We start from the raw sequence: 16,827 nt of genomic DNA on the forward strand, positions 1-16,827 counted from the left end.
TTCCACGTGTAATTTCTAGGGAATTTGCTATCAGGTTTCTCGGGCTGTAACGTTTTAAAAATGGCAATATGTTTTGACGGTATGCTTGAAAGGTTATGTTTTAGATTGTGAATGTTCAGTTTGCAAAGTTAAGCGGGTTGACCCTTGATTTTGTTTTGAATCTGTTCATCAGAGAAATACACGATGGCACAAAGCAGACTAGAAAAAATTGGCACTATATATACCAGGTGAGTCCACATTCAAAATTATTTTAGAAATTAAACTGGCAGTTGTTAAGAAACTGCAGAGAAATCAACATTTTATTTTTTTATTTTAATTAGAGATATTATCTTGATATTAAATTGTTTATGCATCACATCATCTTTAGAACTTAAGTTTTACAAGTTTCCTCTTTAGCACTTCTCTTTAGAACTTAAATCTACAAGTGTTAGTGGTCTTAGGACACAATGAAAAACACAGTTAATAGAAATACAATATAAATAGGGTAGGGCATGTATTTGAAAAGTCTTTATTTGAAAACAGTATTTATAAGACAATATTTTTGTATTTTATATTTCGGCAGAGCACTTGAAAATATATTTTGTATTTCATGAAAGCATATAAAAGTATTTTGTATCTCAGCATTAATAACAAAAGATTGAAAGTATTTTGTATTTTGTATTTTGAATACTAAGATTGACAATTTTATTATTTGAATTATAAAATACAAAAGCTTTTAATCTTTCCATTTTAAATACAAAATACATAATACTTTCATATGCTCCATTCAAAATACTTTCCATTTTAAATACAAAATATAAAATATACTTGTATTGCAAATAATGTGTCTTAAATAAAAATATTTCAAATGTATGCCCATGAAATAGGGAACATGATAAATCTGCCAAAAATCGCTATACATTGGTATACAGTTTCTGATAGCTTAAAATCTATTGTGTATTATTCCTTATTCCTCTACTTCTTATTGTCTATATTTTTTATTATGTTTGTACTTTTCATCATATCTAGATTCTTATACTTTAAAAATGAATGATCTTTAAAAATGAATAGCATTTTTTAATAATGCCTATACATTCTATATAATGGAATATATTTCAGAATTGCTTCATTATTAAAAGGCAAAGCTATAAAAGAGGAAGACATGCCGTTATGGTTGGTAGTATATGAAGCTTTTCCTCCGAAATACGAACCGAGATTCGACAGACAGCTGCCAAAGAAACCAGTTACACCTATCTTTTATGAAGAGGATCTTATTCGATCGTAAGACATCTTAATATGTTTAAAATATTTATATTATAATATGTAAATATGTTTTCTGTTACAGAAGGTTTCATAAAGATCAGAAATTTATACCAGCTACTAATTTGGCAAACGAAAATGTAAAATCTGCAACGCAGAACTTTCTATCCATGTACCAAACGATAAAAAAGGTAAATTATTCAATCTATCGATTAAATTAATTTTTTAATAATACTAAGAATATCTTTAATTGATAGGAAGAATTATTAGAAGATAAAGCATACGAGCGGGCGATGGAACAATACGTTTCTGAGATGGAATATGGAGTCGAGAAAAGAGAATAAATCAAATTCTGATTTCATCCAGAAGCTCTAAGTGACTAGAAAAATATATTCTTACCGTAAGTTCTATTGTAAATAAAGATTATCTCATTATTTAACATCTGATATCTGTGTGTTAAATGCTACCCTACTGTTGTGATACTGATAGAAATAGATGTAATTAACGAGTCTTGTTCAACAACAGTATTTATATTTCGTGACAATCAATACGTTAAATAACAATGAGTTCCTGCAAATTTATAACTTATGTCGATAAGTATGAGATGATAACCATAATGATTCTCACAATGAATAAACATGAATTTACAACGATACTTAATGTACGGAGATCAATCGCATAGAATTTTCAGTCGCAATAATTAATTATTCGTTACACAACATTAATCATTCCAAGGCATATGTGACAATAAGAGTGCATTCGTTTACGCAGCGGTTAGCGCAAAGAGTATCATTTAATCCTTGTTTAACACTCGTTGAACAACAAGAAAAAAGTAATACTTTTGCGCTAATCGCTATATAAACGAATGCAGGATAATTGTATAGGGTGATAATTTCTATTCCTTTATTGTGATTGAAGTTTGATGCGTCAATAATCTTAGGCATTTGCTCTCGCAATTGTACATTTTGACACCGATCGCCTGGACAAACGTAGAAAATTTGCGCTCGCACATATAGGGGACTTTTTAATTATTCGGAACCCTTTCAGGTACGCGGGATCTCAACGAATTATTTTTTTCTACCGTCAATGATTTCATTTCAGACATTATCTTATTTTGGTTCCAAACATAGGAACAAGTATAGAAAATTTTCGATCATACATACGATCAATTGTCTGTCTGTTTAGTTTGGGCTTACTTTTAATCTTCGCTCCATGAACGCTCCAAATTTCAATCACATTTCTTTACAATAGTCATATTATAAAAAAGGGATACAAGCTGCATATATCACTGTGCTTTACGCGCTGCAGGTACGAGCAAAGTTAAAAAAATAAATATAAAATACGCTGCGTATAAATTAAAGATATAGAATCAATGCACCGAACGCGTCGGTTCGAGAATAACAGCCAAAGATGTACACATTGTACGTTATTGAAAATATTCTCGGCCAACCACATCACATTTCCTAAAGATAATATCCATTTAGCCCTTTAAATGCCGCTTCCCGTTTACATGAGTTACGGGCGAATTAAATGTGCAAATGTATTGTATTGTATTACAATGTTATGTTCCATTTTTATTTTATTGCCATAATTCAAAGATATCAAAAATGCTTAAATATATATTAGAAGAAACGAATATCTATCAAGCAAAAGAAAATTTCTAGCAAATAGAAGACCTTATCGATAAATGTAATTAAAGAACATTATAATTAAAAATAATATAACAATTTTTTTATGACAATATTTTACGTTCTTTCTTTCACTGAGTATTTCATATCACATCGATTACGTTTGGGATACACTGATTATTCGTATAATTAAATAAAATGAGTCGAGATCTATGCCTGTTTCCACCAATACAGATTAATCTCGGTTCAATTTATTGTTCATCTTTTTCTAGTTCTAAGAGTTAGAGCTGGCTGTAACATTAATGATCGATTAAGTGTCAACTGTAATGGTCAATTCCAATGAAATAATCGGCCTATTAAGTTAATCGAAATGATGAAAACTGACTTTTAGAAAAAGATGAAAAGTTTGAAATTAATCTACATTGGTGGAAACACAGGCACTAATGATTTTATTGAGCAAGATGCTTTTAATGTGTATGTGTATTCTTGTATAGTATAGTAGTAGATTAATGTTTAATATATATTTATACATCATGTCCCACAACCTTCGGTTCGGTTAGAGTTAGGCTGCTTTCCTTTTAAAAGACACAAACATCATTCTACCCTTCTCGGCAATGAATAACAAAGATAAAACGATATTTGAAACTGTGTCTCCTAAAAAGAAAGTAGCTTTAATCTCTGTAAAAACTTACAGTGCAGTGAAAGATATTATTTTGGACGTGATGTAACTAAATCGCGAAGATAGTATGATTTAGAAATATCATATTTCTATATCGACTCAAGATTACGTTAATTTCAGCAGTAAAACTTATCGAAATCTTAATACTACGAGATATTATAAAAAGTAAAATTGATGATGCTAAAAATAGCTCTTTGTTATCTAATCAGCTCAGTTAATATCAATTAATATTCGAAAAACATTTTCCTTCTTTTATCCTATGTCTTGCAATGACGAAAAACAGATTGCATTACGTTATCTCTTCCATTAGTTATATAAATATTTATATAGCGCGACTCTCGTAGAGTCCGATTATATACTTACGCAAGCAGTAACGTACGTTAAAATACCATTAGATTATTTGCTTAAGATTTAGTTTTATACAAAATAAGAATGTTTTTTTCTTATACTTGATAATGCTGTGATTTTGGACGAACGAAAGAATATCAGTTTACAGCCTGTGATGCAGGGTGTTCGTTAATAAGAGTACTCGTGGGAAAACTCGAATTCCATGAGACTTGTAATGTCGTTTCCTTTTTCGATTTTTATAAATATGGTTTCTTTCTCGAGCACGCTTATTAGCGCAATCGACATCCTTTACGTACTAGATACTATAATATTGGACGTATAAGATTCACTGCTGAGCCCATATATTACTCAATTGAACCTCGCACCACTTAAGCACTTCCGGTATTGTGTTGCCAAAGAAGAGAATCGTGTGATCCCATCACGAACTTCATCTTCGAATTTTCGTCATACCAAATTATAACTACTCGTATATTGGCACCGAATTTCCATATAATGAAAACTTTCTATCGGTACTCATTGAAAAATCGCTGGACCAGAGTAGATCTGTCTTTCCACTACGCGTTCTGTATTAAATGTAGCTTATTTATTATATTATTATTTTTGTAAGATAAACTCAGACGGATCGTGTAATATTAAAAAACGATCGCCAAATGCACCTGAGGATGTGGACCTTATGATTTCCGAGGGAATCAAGCTGCCGACCAATTTTCCGATCTCCAAAGCAGGGTGTACATACCGTGCCTGAGTTCCTCGTTCTCCAGACTCTTCAAAGAGAAGTCGGTATATCGCGTGATCAGACTGCGATATCCCTGGCCGACGGTCGCTAGTACCATCTTCCTCTTGTCGGTGGATTTGAGGGACACAATCTGGCAGACTTTGCCCTCGAACGGCCGGAACACAGTGACGGGACGAAGGGTACCGCACTCGGCAACGACGATACAGCCCCAGGTAGTGCCGATGTATAATTGACCGCAGCTAGCTTCGAGTGCAGTCACCTGACACTTTTCCGTCGATAAATTTTCCTCGATAGCGATGGACTTGAGACTCTCGGAACACGGTACCAGTTTAGACATGTCGAGTTTATTGATGATTTGTCGGCTGTCTACATCCCATTGATATACGATACAGCCTGGATATGTGTACGAGAAAACGAAGCTCTCGGTCGTCACACCGATCAGATACGTGGCAAACAGATTCTTCATCGCGGCGTCATTGGCGGAACAGTGAGACAGCTGCGTCGTGTCAGCCAGGTTGCCATCCTTTAGAGTGTAAATGGATATCCGGCCATAACTTTGGCCAGCCCAGAGCTCCAGCACACGTCTCTTGCGGCAGACTGCGGCAAGCGAATAGGTCTTGATGTCAGCATTGTGGCGCATCATTTCCGTGCCATTGTTGCCGCCAGTGATCTCAGTCTTCTTCATCTGCATGAACGTGTTGGATAACAAAAAGATCCGGCCGCTGTGCAAAGCCACAGCAAATTGCTTCAACTGTTCCAAGTGAATCAGCCCGACTACTTTAGACTCCCGACTGTGATCTGCCTCCAGACTGTAACTGGCCACACAACCAAAGTTACCGCATAAATAGACGTGTATCTGACCGGCATTGTCGCCAATCCAGATATAGCCATCTACGCCGCACATGGCGTATGGTATCACAGGTGTTTCAATGCGTACATGGCGCAGCCAGCCCTTTTGAGTACCTAACAGCATATCTACTTCACCATTATTGTGTCCGAACCAGATCTCATCGCTATTTAGACTATCTATTGCATCATTTGACCCGCTACCGTAATAATTAGTCATGGTGACCGCAGTCACCTGCGTACGTTCTGTCAATAGAGTGACATCTATCAGATGCGTGAACTCGGGTGCGGAGGCAATTGAAACAATCTGACTGGCAGTTGGTCGATCCTTCGGATTCTGTGCCCAGCATATCACCATCAAATCGAGCGCGTAGCATGGATGGAAAGTCTCACGGTACATGAGTGGTGGTCTACCGCCCTCCAAAATGCACTCCTTCACCGCTTCGTGGCCCTCAAACGGTTGGCGCAGTGTGATGAGCTCATAGATGAACATGCCGAACGAAAACGAATCCACCTTCTCCGTATATTCCTCCTCGCCATTGTATCTAATGATCTCAGGCGCCATGAAGCCTTCTGTGCCTCCAAAACCTTTCGCTCCCGTAGGCAGCGTCAGTCTCGAAATACCGTAATCAGCGACTTTGACGTGCGCCGGTTCCGGATTCTCTTGAAATGGTAACGGCATCTGCCACACCAATACGTTCTCTGATTTGAGGTCGCGGTAAATGACATGTTGCTGATGCAGATACTCCACAGCCTTAGCGACCTGAAGGATTATCGCCTGAAGCGTATAAGCATCCAACTTAGCACCGGAACGACGATAGTTCTTCAGAACGGCATCCAATGCGCCTTGAGGTGCCAGGTCCAATACAAGAGCCAGAGGACTGACGACTATACCTATCAGCGGCACGATATTAGCATGCCTGAGTGTTAGCAAAATATTGAGCTCTTGACGCGCCATACAATACGCTTTGCAAGCGTACTGCAGCGGATCACGGTCCCATTTACTTTGTGATGCTTTGTATGCGAGGATTGCCGACTGCGTAGAATTTGGACCTGGCGAGACTGGTTGCAACATTTTGATGGCCACGTCGGCGCGGACATGTGTGCCGGGTAATCGGCAACTGCCACGAAAGACGAAACCAAAGGCACCACGACCTAGTAACTTACCCCTCTTCAACTCCTCCGATTTAATCAGGTGTTTGACGCCCAAATCCATGAAGATGATGTCCGGTGCGACATGCGATAATGGAATCTCCGAATGCTTCGGACAACTGATGGGCTTGTTGCTGTATGCTGCCAGTATGCATTCCTCCACCATCCAGGAGTATGCAAGAGTATTCTCGAGATTCGAGTTCTGTTGCTTTGACATATCCGGATGTCCCTCGAGTGACGGCATTCTGCTGGATGTCAGACTGTCATAACCGACGCCGCTATCACCGTCGGACTTGTAGCTGTCCTGACTCTGCCTTTCGGTGCGATTCATGGCGCAGTACTTCTGGATGTCTTCGATCAGTCGGCCATCGCTGTCGCTTGATTCGCCATCGCCATTCTCGGTGTTGCCGAGTAAACAACGTGGACATGGTATCAATCTTGTGACTAGCAGTTTACCTTCCGATGTGTGAACGAAACGCGTGCCTAGTGTCGGATACCAATCTTCCAGTAAGATATCGATGTGATCGACGATCAATGCCATCAACTGTGGCATACTTTCTGGCCGTGGCTCTACCACGATTGCTTGATAGCCCATCGGTTCCTCGTCCACAGAATCGGACATGATCGGCTGCTTAATCACCAGAGTATCTACTGGAAACCAAATTTCTAAAATGGCGGAATTTTTCAGATCCACTGTGCACCAAATACCATCTTGTTTTAACTTAAATTTAAATTGTCTATAATCGTACGGCGAGTTCTTCAGATTATAGCAGACTTCTTTTAGACGTAATAAAGTAATGCCCGAATATCGCAGTTCAATCCCCGTCTGCCAGAGCACCCATTCAGCCTGTAGATCTAGCAAACTAGCGAAAATATTGTCATCGACGAAATCCTTAAATGGCGCCAGAAACGACATGACGATATCGACGATGGCGTCATCCGCGAGGATCCGAGTGATCAGTCGGGACCAAAAACCACTGGGAAAATATGACATAAGTAATAGTCTAGTGACAGAACAATCGGGCTGCGATCTCGACGTGAGCACGCATTCGGCGTTATTTTTATTGTCACTGGTTAGCGCACTCAAGCACGCGAACATGGGCGACGTGATTTTCTTTACACGTACATGCCAACCGCGCGTCTTCACTGGCACTTTGATTATCTGATTATTGCGTAAAATATCTTCTTCAGTCGGTAGGAGAGATGGTATCAGTAGCGTGCGGCAATCCCATGTCAAAGCAACTTCGAACTTATTAAGCAAGCTAACAATATAACCTTGGGTATCAATCGATGATATCGTGGAGGACTTGAATACATGTTGAATATCGTCCAGTTTCATTATACCTGACCTAGCGAATGGGTTGATCTCCCTTATGGTGACCACGTGAGCTAGCATGTCGCAGAGCCATTGCGGATCTAAGAAATAGAGATCTTTCAACGTTGCATCATCGTAATGGAGGATTATCCCGTTCTCGTGCAGGAATAACGTCGCTTGATGTAACTCGGCAGGGTCTCTAAAAGATCTGTGCAATTTCTGAAGCTCATTATTAACCGCTGCGTAATATTGATCGGCCTTTAGCACCGGATCCAAGCCGGACAGTTTCCTGTCGTGCGCCAGTTGGATCACTACGTCTTCCAACGCCAAATAACTCGCCGGGACCTTCTGTTCCAGCAGCAGTTCCTTGCTGCCAGGCGATCTCAAACTGAAGACAACGTCATAGATAAGATTGCATAACATCTTAATATTATGACGCGTCTTGCAGCTCACTTCGATTGTTTCCATGACCTTGGGTAGACCGCACTTCTCGGCATCGACCACGTTGATAAATTTGTCACGAATATATTGTTGCAGGCCTTCGCTATGCTCATAAGAAACGTCGTAATGTGTGCCGACAATGATAACTGGCGAATTAGGCGCTCTGCTTTGAATGTTCACTAGCCACTGAAAGATCTCGGAGACGCCTTTGAAACCGTCCGTGATCCGCCACACGACTAGATATAGACTGCGCTTTGATAAAAAATATTGATGCGTCGCGTAATATTCGCGTTGACCGCCGAAGTCCCAGGTCCTGAAGTAAACCGGTCCGTGGGACGATTGCCCGCGCATTTTCTTTTCGTAAATCCAATCACCAATATCCACACCCACGGTCGAGATAGTCGTACCCTTGGCAGTCTTCGCGTTGATGTTTTTATTACCCATCCGTTTGGCCCAGTGCTCGGATGCCTTTTTCTTGTTCGGTACCTCGCCCTCCTGCCGTAATTGTTCCAGCAGACTCGTCTTGCCAATTCCCTGAATACCAACGATCATTAGTTTCATGCGCGCATACGCCTTTGCGTCCTCCAGGATGGACTTTAGGTAACCGATCACGTCCATCGTCTTGTACTTCTTCGACTCGATCATCGATTTGAGTGGTTCCTGTAACCGGCAGCCTTGTGTATTAAGGTTCCACAGACGACCCAACAAACCCATCTGTGGTGGCAACTCAACGATCTCATTGTTGCCGCTAATGTTCAGCACTGACAGATTGTTTAGCTCGTAGATGTTGTGCGGTATCTCGCGTAATTGATTATTGCTGATATCCAACATACTGACATTGGGAAAAAGCAAGTACAGCTTCGATCCGGGATGCCCGATCTTTGAATCTCTGTCCGAGTCCCCGCGTTCTTCCTCTAAGCATGGCATCTCACCATCGTCGCATGATGTCAGCTGAATACGATTCAGTAGATTATTCGCTAGGATCAGCGTGCGCAGATTTTCCAGTCGTAGATGCCGTCTATGTACACACACCGATTGCAACACAATGTCACGCATCGATGTGGGCGTTTGTCGATTACCGGGCACAATACTAGGCGACTGTGCGTTGACAGCCGGACAATAACAGGCTGTATTCGCCTGTTCCATGCTGTCAGAGCTGTCCACTTGTGGTAGACTGGGCCATCGCGTGATCTGATTGTTTGATAGGTCCAACTGTTTTAAGCTCGCCGGATATGAAGTGATGTGGCTCATCGAGCGTAGAGAATTGTACGCCATGTTTAGTCGTACCAAGCTCACCGCCAAACATGGCAATGCCACGGGAATGCTGTTAAAAAGATTGTGCGCAAGATTCAATGACGCTAATACTGATTTATTGCCGTTCTCCGTGTCATCGGTCATCCTCTCCGATACTTGGACCGAACTGGTCCACACGTGTGGCCTTTCCATTTCGATTATCTGCGCGTTCGCGATCTTTGTGAACGAGTCGAACTCCATGGATTCTATTCGCGGCACAGCAGCCAATCCGCGAAAGTTGGTGCCATTTTGTTGTGCTTCTTCACCTCGCTGTGGTTTCCTTAAGACGTTCTGCGACGCCTGACTGGGCAAATCACGCAGTAGATTGAATGAGGCGTTCAGTTCCTTCAGCTTGGGTGCACGCCATAAATTCTGTGGCAAACACTGCAGTTTGTTGTTGGACACATCCATAATTTCAAGCGCCGGTAAGTTCATAATGAATTCTGGCAGCTGCTCCAGTCGATTGTCTTGTAGATACATCTCTTCCAGAACCGGGCATAGCTTGTCCTTTGGATTCTTCGAGTCGGCCGTCAGAGTGTCGATCTTGTTCTGTGCCATGTTGAGATACCGCAAACTCTGTAAATAGAATATAGTAGACGGTACGGAGGTAATGGAGTTGAGAGAGATGTCAATCCGCGTAATGGCGTACAACACTAGATCATTATTCTTCGAACTCAGCTTCTTGTTGACATGCAATACTGCGTCGATCAACCACTGCAGCCGGATTTGCGAGAGATGACACTGCTGATTATGCCAATTGATCATCGTGGGCGTTTTCGGAAACAGCGTGGAATAGGTGACGTGGCCGAAAGACGACAGAGCAGAGAAATGTGAGCTCTGCGTGCATTCGGTCATCGCCTTCTTGTTGATCTTATACTCGGAATCCGGGTGAGCCTTGATCGACAGCAGTTTCGCAGTCAACGCCTCGTCACGATTCTGTGCAGCAATCTTCAGCGCTTTGCACTCATTGTCGACGGCGCCATGTTTCAGCAGTAGATCCGCAATTTTCACATCGCGATTCTGACATGCGATCGTCAGTACGCTCGAATAACTACCGTCAGGATCGTTCTGATCGTATGGAATTTTGACAGGTAATTCGAGATTAGCGCCTGCCTGAAGAAGAGCGTTTACCACCTCGGTATGTTTCCCTCTGACGGCTACGTGCAATGCTGTTTCGCTACCATTGTTGCAATAAAGATCCAGATTCACCGGATATATCATTTTATCATCCTTTTTGTCTGTGGGCGCTTTACTGCGGAAATTCAACGATGACATCAGCCTCTGAATACCACTGGAAATCTTGCGCTTCGACACCGGAAGTTGCTGCGCGCCATTCATGCCATCCTCTTCTTTGGTCGTCCTCGCTTTTACTCGGTAACCCAAAAGTAGCTCGACACATTTGACGTTGCCCAGCATGCTAGCTATATATAATCCATGTTGGCCAGTGACGTCTTGCGCGTTGATATCGAACGGTAGTTCATATTCGAACTCACCGGACGGATCCCTGTAGCGTTGATAGACGTGCTGCGGATACTCAAATTTGAGTAATACGTCGATCACCAAGTGATGGCCATTTATTGTCGCCGCGTGAATCGGCAGCCAGCGCTCTACCGTGAGCTGTTGCACCTGCTTGGGAAAATGCCGGAGTAACAGCTCGACGATCTCCAATTTACCGTGGTAACACGCTATGTAGAGTGGACAGTATTTGGTGACCGGATGGATCCTGCAGTCGGCACCGTGATCCAGCAGCAGCCGAACGATATCCTTGTGACCGCTCTCGCAAGCGACGAAAAGTAGCGTGTTGGCGCCGTTCGGTGCCATATTCACCACGCATTCCAGATCGGTCGACAAACCCTGGATGATATTCCGAGCGGCCACAGTGTCACCCTGAATACAAGCCGCACGTAAGGAAGCGTGGGTCGCTTGTTTCGCAAGCTCATACTTCTCGGCCGCCGCTTTCAGGAGGTGAATGCAGGAATCGTGACTGCTCTTCTCGGCTATGTCGATAGGCTTCAGACCGTCATCGTCTCGGATCATGAGATCCGCGTCAAAGTTTAATAGCGTCTCCACGTTGCCGGCGTGACCATGTTCCACGCAAACGTGCAGTGGTGTCCGATGATGACCGCGGGGGCCACAGGTAACGTTCGGATCAGCTCCAGCGGTTAGCAAGACATCTAGGCAACGAGAGTTTTCCGTGATCGCGGCCGCGTGCATCGGCGTCCTACCCCACGAATCCTTACTGTTGATGTATTGCGCGTGTTCGCCACGCAGCAGATCCTCCAGCAACTCAGCGTTGTCCCAGAGCGCGGCCTGGTGCAGCAACCGACCCGGGAAGTCCTCGTCGATCGGCGTGTAGTCCTCCATTACGGGACCTACGAAAATACACCATTTTCGAATCAATCTAATAATGAAAAGCAAGAGCTTACTCTTTTTTAAAAGATCAATGCGAATAAAAAGAATCTTCCTTCTCCTTGAAATATGAAATTATGCATTTTAAAAAGTAATTTGCGATTTAGAAATATAAGCTCTTCCTTTAATTGTTCCTTCACATTTTTTTTCTTTTTATTGTTAGCTTCTAATATTACTCGATATTTTAATAACTGACATTATCTTTTTACCGCTATTACAGTTTGTATCGTTTATACAACACGCTATCGTTAATGAAAGGGCATCTTAATGAAAATTTATATTCTACATAAATTAAATAATAAACATTCGAAAAAAAACAGTTGTTTATGATTCTAAATTAGAATAGAGTCGAATTTCTCCAATTAAGATCTACAGACTGATGGTTATTAATGTAATTAGAAAAGTACCTACAAATCCTGTTTATGTCCTCGTTACATAATTGCTACAGTCAATGCCATTTCTTTTGGTATCATCATCTCTTCCAGAGTGCATTCTGTAACGTGTTGAACGAATCGAATTAATAAATATTGCTAATTTATAAATATTTTTTAAGCACGACGCTTACCTCGACAACACGCCACGAATCAATGCACCAACTGAACTGCCTTGCTCGAGAATTTAAATCCGGATTCACGTCGGTTCGGTGAGGCTTCGTGAGAGCTGTAAGCAAGACGCCCATTTGCTTGATTGAAATTACAACGACGAGCTCTTGCATGTTAGTGAAACATGTATATATAATTCTTGACATGCAAAAGGAACAAAGAGAAAATCGCGATTTTTGAAAAAAAAAAGAAAAAAAAATCAATAAAAGAGAGTTTGTTTCAATAATAAAGTTCAAATTGTCGCTCAATAATTGTCGCAGAAATTAATTGTCAGAATTGATTTATTCTATAAAAAGTTCATTATTCAATTATGAAAGAAAATAAATGTTGCAAGCGTGAAAATATATGTTTATCAGATCCAATTTACATCGATAGATTTAACAAATAACTGAACAAAAATATCTCATATCTTGTTTATTAAAAAATACGAAATACAACGTTAACATGAATTATTGAGCCATTTTAAAAAATGTACAAAAATTTCTTTCTTATAAAAAAAAAAAAAAGAAAAAAATTGAATTTTAACGTAAACAGACCGTTTAATAAAATACTCAAATATATTCCACTTTATTTATTAAAAGAAATGAAATAAAACCTTACACGAGATATAATTAGTTTAAAAACTGAACAAAAACATCTCATCTTTTTTATAAAAAAAAATTAAATATAGAACTTTAACAACAGTTATAGGTCATTTAAAAAAATAAATAATATCCTATCTCTTTTATTTAAAAAATGAAATAAAACTTCTACGCGTGTTATATGTCGTTAAAAAAAAATGAATAAAGATATTGTACCCTTTTTACTTAAAAAAGGTCGTTTAAAATAATAAACAAAAATATCCTATCCTTTTAAAAAAAAATTAAATAAAATTTCGACGAAGCTATGAGTTATTAAAAAAAATAAATAAAGATATTCTATCCTTTTTACTTAAAATAAAATAAAATAAAATTTTAACAAAAGTTATGTCATATAAAAAAATAAATAAAAATATCCCATCCTTTATATATATATATATATATATATATATATATATATATAAAATAAAACTTTAACGCACATTTCATAAAAAAAAGGAATTCTTACGTAAGTTATAGGTCGTTTAAAAGAAACAATTTAAAAAAAAGAATAATAAATCCGTTTCATCATCACTACGAACTGCACGCGATTCAGTCGCGCGAACGCAGAAGGGGATAGAGGAGGAGGAAGAGCTGCATGACAATTTTCTAACCTTCATGTTTAATTGTACGTGAATGCAGAGAGAAGGAACAGGGAGGGGAGAGGTTTATGAAAGCGACAATTTCGCGATTAAGCGGCGAATGTGAAACTCGAGACCAATAAATCGACTAAATTTCCAGCGTTCTCATGCGCTGCAAAAATCAGAGTAGCGAGATTCCTGTAATGATTTTTTTTACTCCATAAAAGTCGTAATAGCGTACCTTCTGTTTTTAAAAATCCAAAAAATAATTCTCGACGATAAGGTAAATTGCAGCTAGTCACTGTGACGCCGAAAAAAGTTTACGAAGATCAGCTGACGAACACTGACTTGTCAAACGCGGCGTCGATTAATTAACTTTCGATTTTTTTCGAGGGAATCTTTCAGCTGATCTTCCTGGAAATTCGGACAGACACAAAACTGTAATTTTCTTTATCGTTTACCTTTGCCATTTAGCGTGCGAGCCGGCGATGTATCTCAATGGAATCAGCCGCGAAATGTCGTTCGTTGTAGATTGACAGTGCGGCGATCCTCGCGCGCGTTTTTCTCGGAAACCAGGCGATCGCGGTCACATTGTGAACCACACGGAATTCGCAAGTCCAGACACTCGTAACAAGACATTCCTTTCGCACGCGACGCTATTGATAGACTCGGAAATCGCCGCAACCAGAACGGCGAGCGAAACAAGACCGAATGAAATTTGACGGAATCATTGTCGCGCAACGGCGCGCACCGAAATACCGGAGCATGAGGATGACAGTAGACATGCTCACATGTTTCAGGCAGTTCAAGGTGGAATTTGCCAAGTGGCGCCTCCATGGAGATAAAACATGTATGCACGAGTATTTCCAACAGTTGTTATGTCGTACAATGTACATGATTTTTTTATTTCAAAAAATTCCTAAATTACTAAAACATTTTTAAATCTTAACTAAAAGTAATTAAAAATGATTTGAAGATTTTAGAAAGACGTCTGAAGTTACTTTTTTATAAGATATTTTTTGGAGTTTGTACAATGATTTTTTTTTCCAAGTTTTTTAATTATTAAAAATTATGAAAGTAATTTTACCTACAGCAGATACTAAAGGAAATTGTATTATCGATAGTGCTTATAGATTGAAAGTGCCAACAAGCGTCAATAGGTGCGCGAGAATCAACGTAAATAAAAGAAATGCCGAAAGAACAATACATGCGACTGGGGTAAGATTAACACAATAAATAGTGTCATTAATTGCAATTTTTATACAATTCTGTTGAGTGGATGTGATGATGATGCCCGGAAAAACTCCGGTACAAGGTGAAGATCTATGAATTTCTATTGATCTATTAATTTGTATAATCATTAACCAGTATTCAAATTTTTAATAATACTTGGGGTAATTGTTCTTATTCTCTCCTTATAGAGAATCCTTTGGGCCTGTCTTGGCATGACAGCGCCTGGATTCCCGTTCTTAATCCAAGCAACATCATGGATTACTTCTCAGAAAGAAGCAATCCATTTTATGACAGAACTTGCAACAATGAGATAGTCAAGATGCAGCGTTTGAGCCCTGATCAACTGAAGTAAGTCAATCAATTCCAACATTAAATATTTATATAAACATAAACATTTATCAATATAAGCATATTCATGAATGCTTGCTATTCCCTAGCAATATGACTGGCTTGGAGTATATTCTTTTGCACGTGCAAGAGCCAATCCTGTATGTGATTAGAAAACAACTCAGACATTCGCCAACTCAAGCTTCAGCGGTTGCCGATTATTATATTATAGCTGGCGTTGTATACCAAGCTCCAGATTTAGGATCCGTCGTGAGTTCTAGATTGGTGAGTAAGAAAAAATATACATTTAAATTTTTATTGAGATTTAGCTATTATCAGAATATTTTCTGTATATCCTCTTTAATACATTATGCATTTTATATATTGCATTTTTAGTTATTGTTATACTTGAAAGATATACCTTCTGTAGCTGTCAACAGTTCATCACCTACAATCTGCCTTCGATGAGGCAAGTAGCTGTTCTCGATATCATCCCAGTAAAGGCTATTCTTGGGATTTTAAAAATGGTAAAGCTTTGGCTGCGAAGAAGGAAACGCCGGTGCGCGAGGAACCTAGCTCGTTGTTTCAACGCCAGAGAGTGGATATGTTACTTGCAGAGCTTACTCGTAAATTTCCTTTACCAATGCCAAAGCCAGTACATCAAGCAACAGAACCTTGTACGTATATCATAACTTATATGCTATTTTATTTTTTATTTTTCTTTATTCTAACATTATTTTGATGTTATTTATAATTTTTTTTTTATTTCAGCCGTAGAAATTAAACAAGAAGTGAAGAGTGAAAAAAAAGATATGAAACCACCACCAGAGAAGAAACCTAGACTTAATTAATAATAATAATAATAGACTTAAAATATATTATGTATGAAATTTTTCTAACTTATAAATAGTAGGGAAATAAAATAATAGAGAAAATGTGGCATTCATTAAAAGAATTAAACAAAAAAATTAATTAATACAGAAAATAATAAAAATCAAATATTTCATCAGTATAAAGTTTTCAAATCTTGTCTATCACACAAGAAATTATTAATTTAAAAAATAGAAACGATCACTAATGACCTTAGTATTTCTGGATTAATGGAATATATTTTCAGTAACATATTTATGTATATTTTTAAAGTTTATAACGTTGTATATATAATATAATACGTATGTAAGTTATAATAATTATTTTTAAGAAAAAGTAATTGTAAATTTGTAAGTCTAAATTGTGATTTTCTTAATAAAAATTTTTAACTCTACATTGTATAAAAATTTATCTCTCTTCATTTTTAATATTTAATTTGGCTTTTTATAATATGAAAAATAAATAAAATATTCCTGACGATTACTCACTCTGGATTCGTGTTTGCAATTGA

The 16,827-nt window shown here is 39.0% G+C and overlaps 3 protein-coding genes across 5 annotated transcripts; 2 read left to right on the plus strand and 1 right to left on the minus strand.

The window, feature by feature from the left end:
• Positions 1-12: 12 nt before the first annotated feature.
• Positions 13-1,685, plus strand: mRpS23 (mitochondrial ribosomal protein S23). The gene is given in 5 exon segments (XM_011054000.2): positions 13-227; positions 1,099-1,260; positions 1,325-1,430; positions 1,497-1,558; positions 1,560-1,685. Coding segments are annotated over 5 exon segments (429 nt in total). The 5' UTR covers positions 13-183; the 3' UTR covers positions 1,615-1,685.
• Positions 1,686-1,748: 63 nt separating this feature from the next.
• On the minus strand, positions 1,749-14,694 carry Lrrk (Leucine-rich repeat kinase). Of its 3 annotated transcripts, none has more exons than XM_011053998.2 (4): positions 14,348-14,694; positions 12,652-12,746; positions 12,498-12,579; positions 1,749-12,049 (listed from the first exon to the last, which is right to left on the minus strand). In XM_011053998.2, exon 4 carries the CDS (start codon positions 12,039-12,041, stop codon positions 4,584-4,586), a length of 7,458 nt encoding a protein of 2,485 aa, XP_011052300.1. In that variant the 5' UTR covers positions 12,042-12,049; positions 12,498-12,579; positions 12,652-12,746; positions 14,348-14,694; the 3' UTR covers positions 1,749-4,583. The 3 variants fall into 3 exon arrangements, with proteins under 3 accessions (XP_011052300.1, XP_011052301.1, XP_087271515.1); XM_011053999.2 differs by having other exon boundaries at positions 12,494-12,579; XM_087415389.1 differs by having other exon boundaries at positions 1,749-12,579.
• A 332-nt stretch (positions 14,695-15,026) lies between these two features.
• MED6 (mediator complex subunit 6) lies at positions 15,027-16,710 on the plus strand. Its single transcript, XM_011053997.2, has 5 exons — positions 15,027-15,201; positions 15,308-15,467; positions 15,557-15,731; positions 15,877-16,123; positions 16,218-16,710. Exons 1-5 carry the CDS (start codon positions 15,171-15,173, stop codon positions 16,295-16,297), a joined length of 693 nt encoding a protein of 230 aa, XP_011052299.1. The 5' UTR covers positions 15,027-15,170; the 3' UTR covers positions 16,298-16,710.
• Positions 16,711-16,827: the final 117 nt, after the last annotated feature.

This window comes from Acromyrmex echinatior, chromosome 18, assembly GCF_024713525.1.
Source record: "Acromyrmex echinatior isolate Ae372 chromosome 18, ASM2471352v2, whole genome shotgun sequence".
NCBI classification, from domain to species: Eukaryota; Metazoa; Arthropoda; class Insecta; order Hymenoptera; family Formicidae; genus Acromyrmex; species Acromyrmex echinatior.

Excerpts from the sequence above, each read along its gene's own strand:
- MED6 (XM_011053997.2), top strand. The coding sequence starts at position 15,171 with ATGATGATGCCCGGAAAAACTCCGGTACAAG. Across the intron at positions 15,468-15,556 it reads TTGAGCCCTGATCAACTGAA|CAATATGACTGGCTTGGAGT; the intron begins GTAAGTCAATCA and ends GCTATTCCCTAG. Across the intron at positions 16,124-16,217 it reads ACATCAAGCAACAGAACCTT|CCGTAGAAATTAAACAAGAA; the intron begins GTACGTATATCA and ends TTTTTATTTCAG.
- Lrrk (XM_011053998.2), bottom strand. The coding sequence starts at position 12,041 with ATGGAGGACTACACGCCGATCGACGAGGACTTCCCGGGTCGGTTGCTG.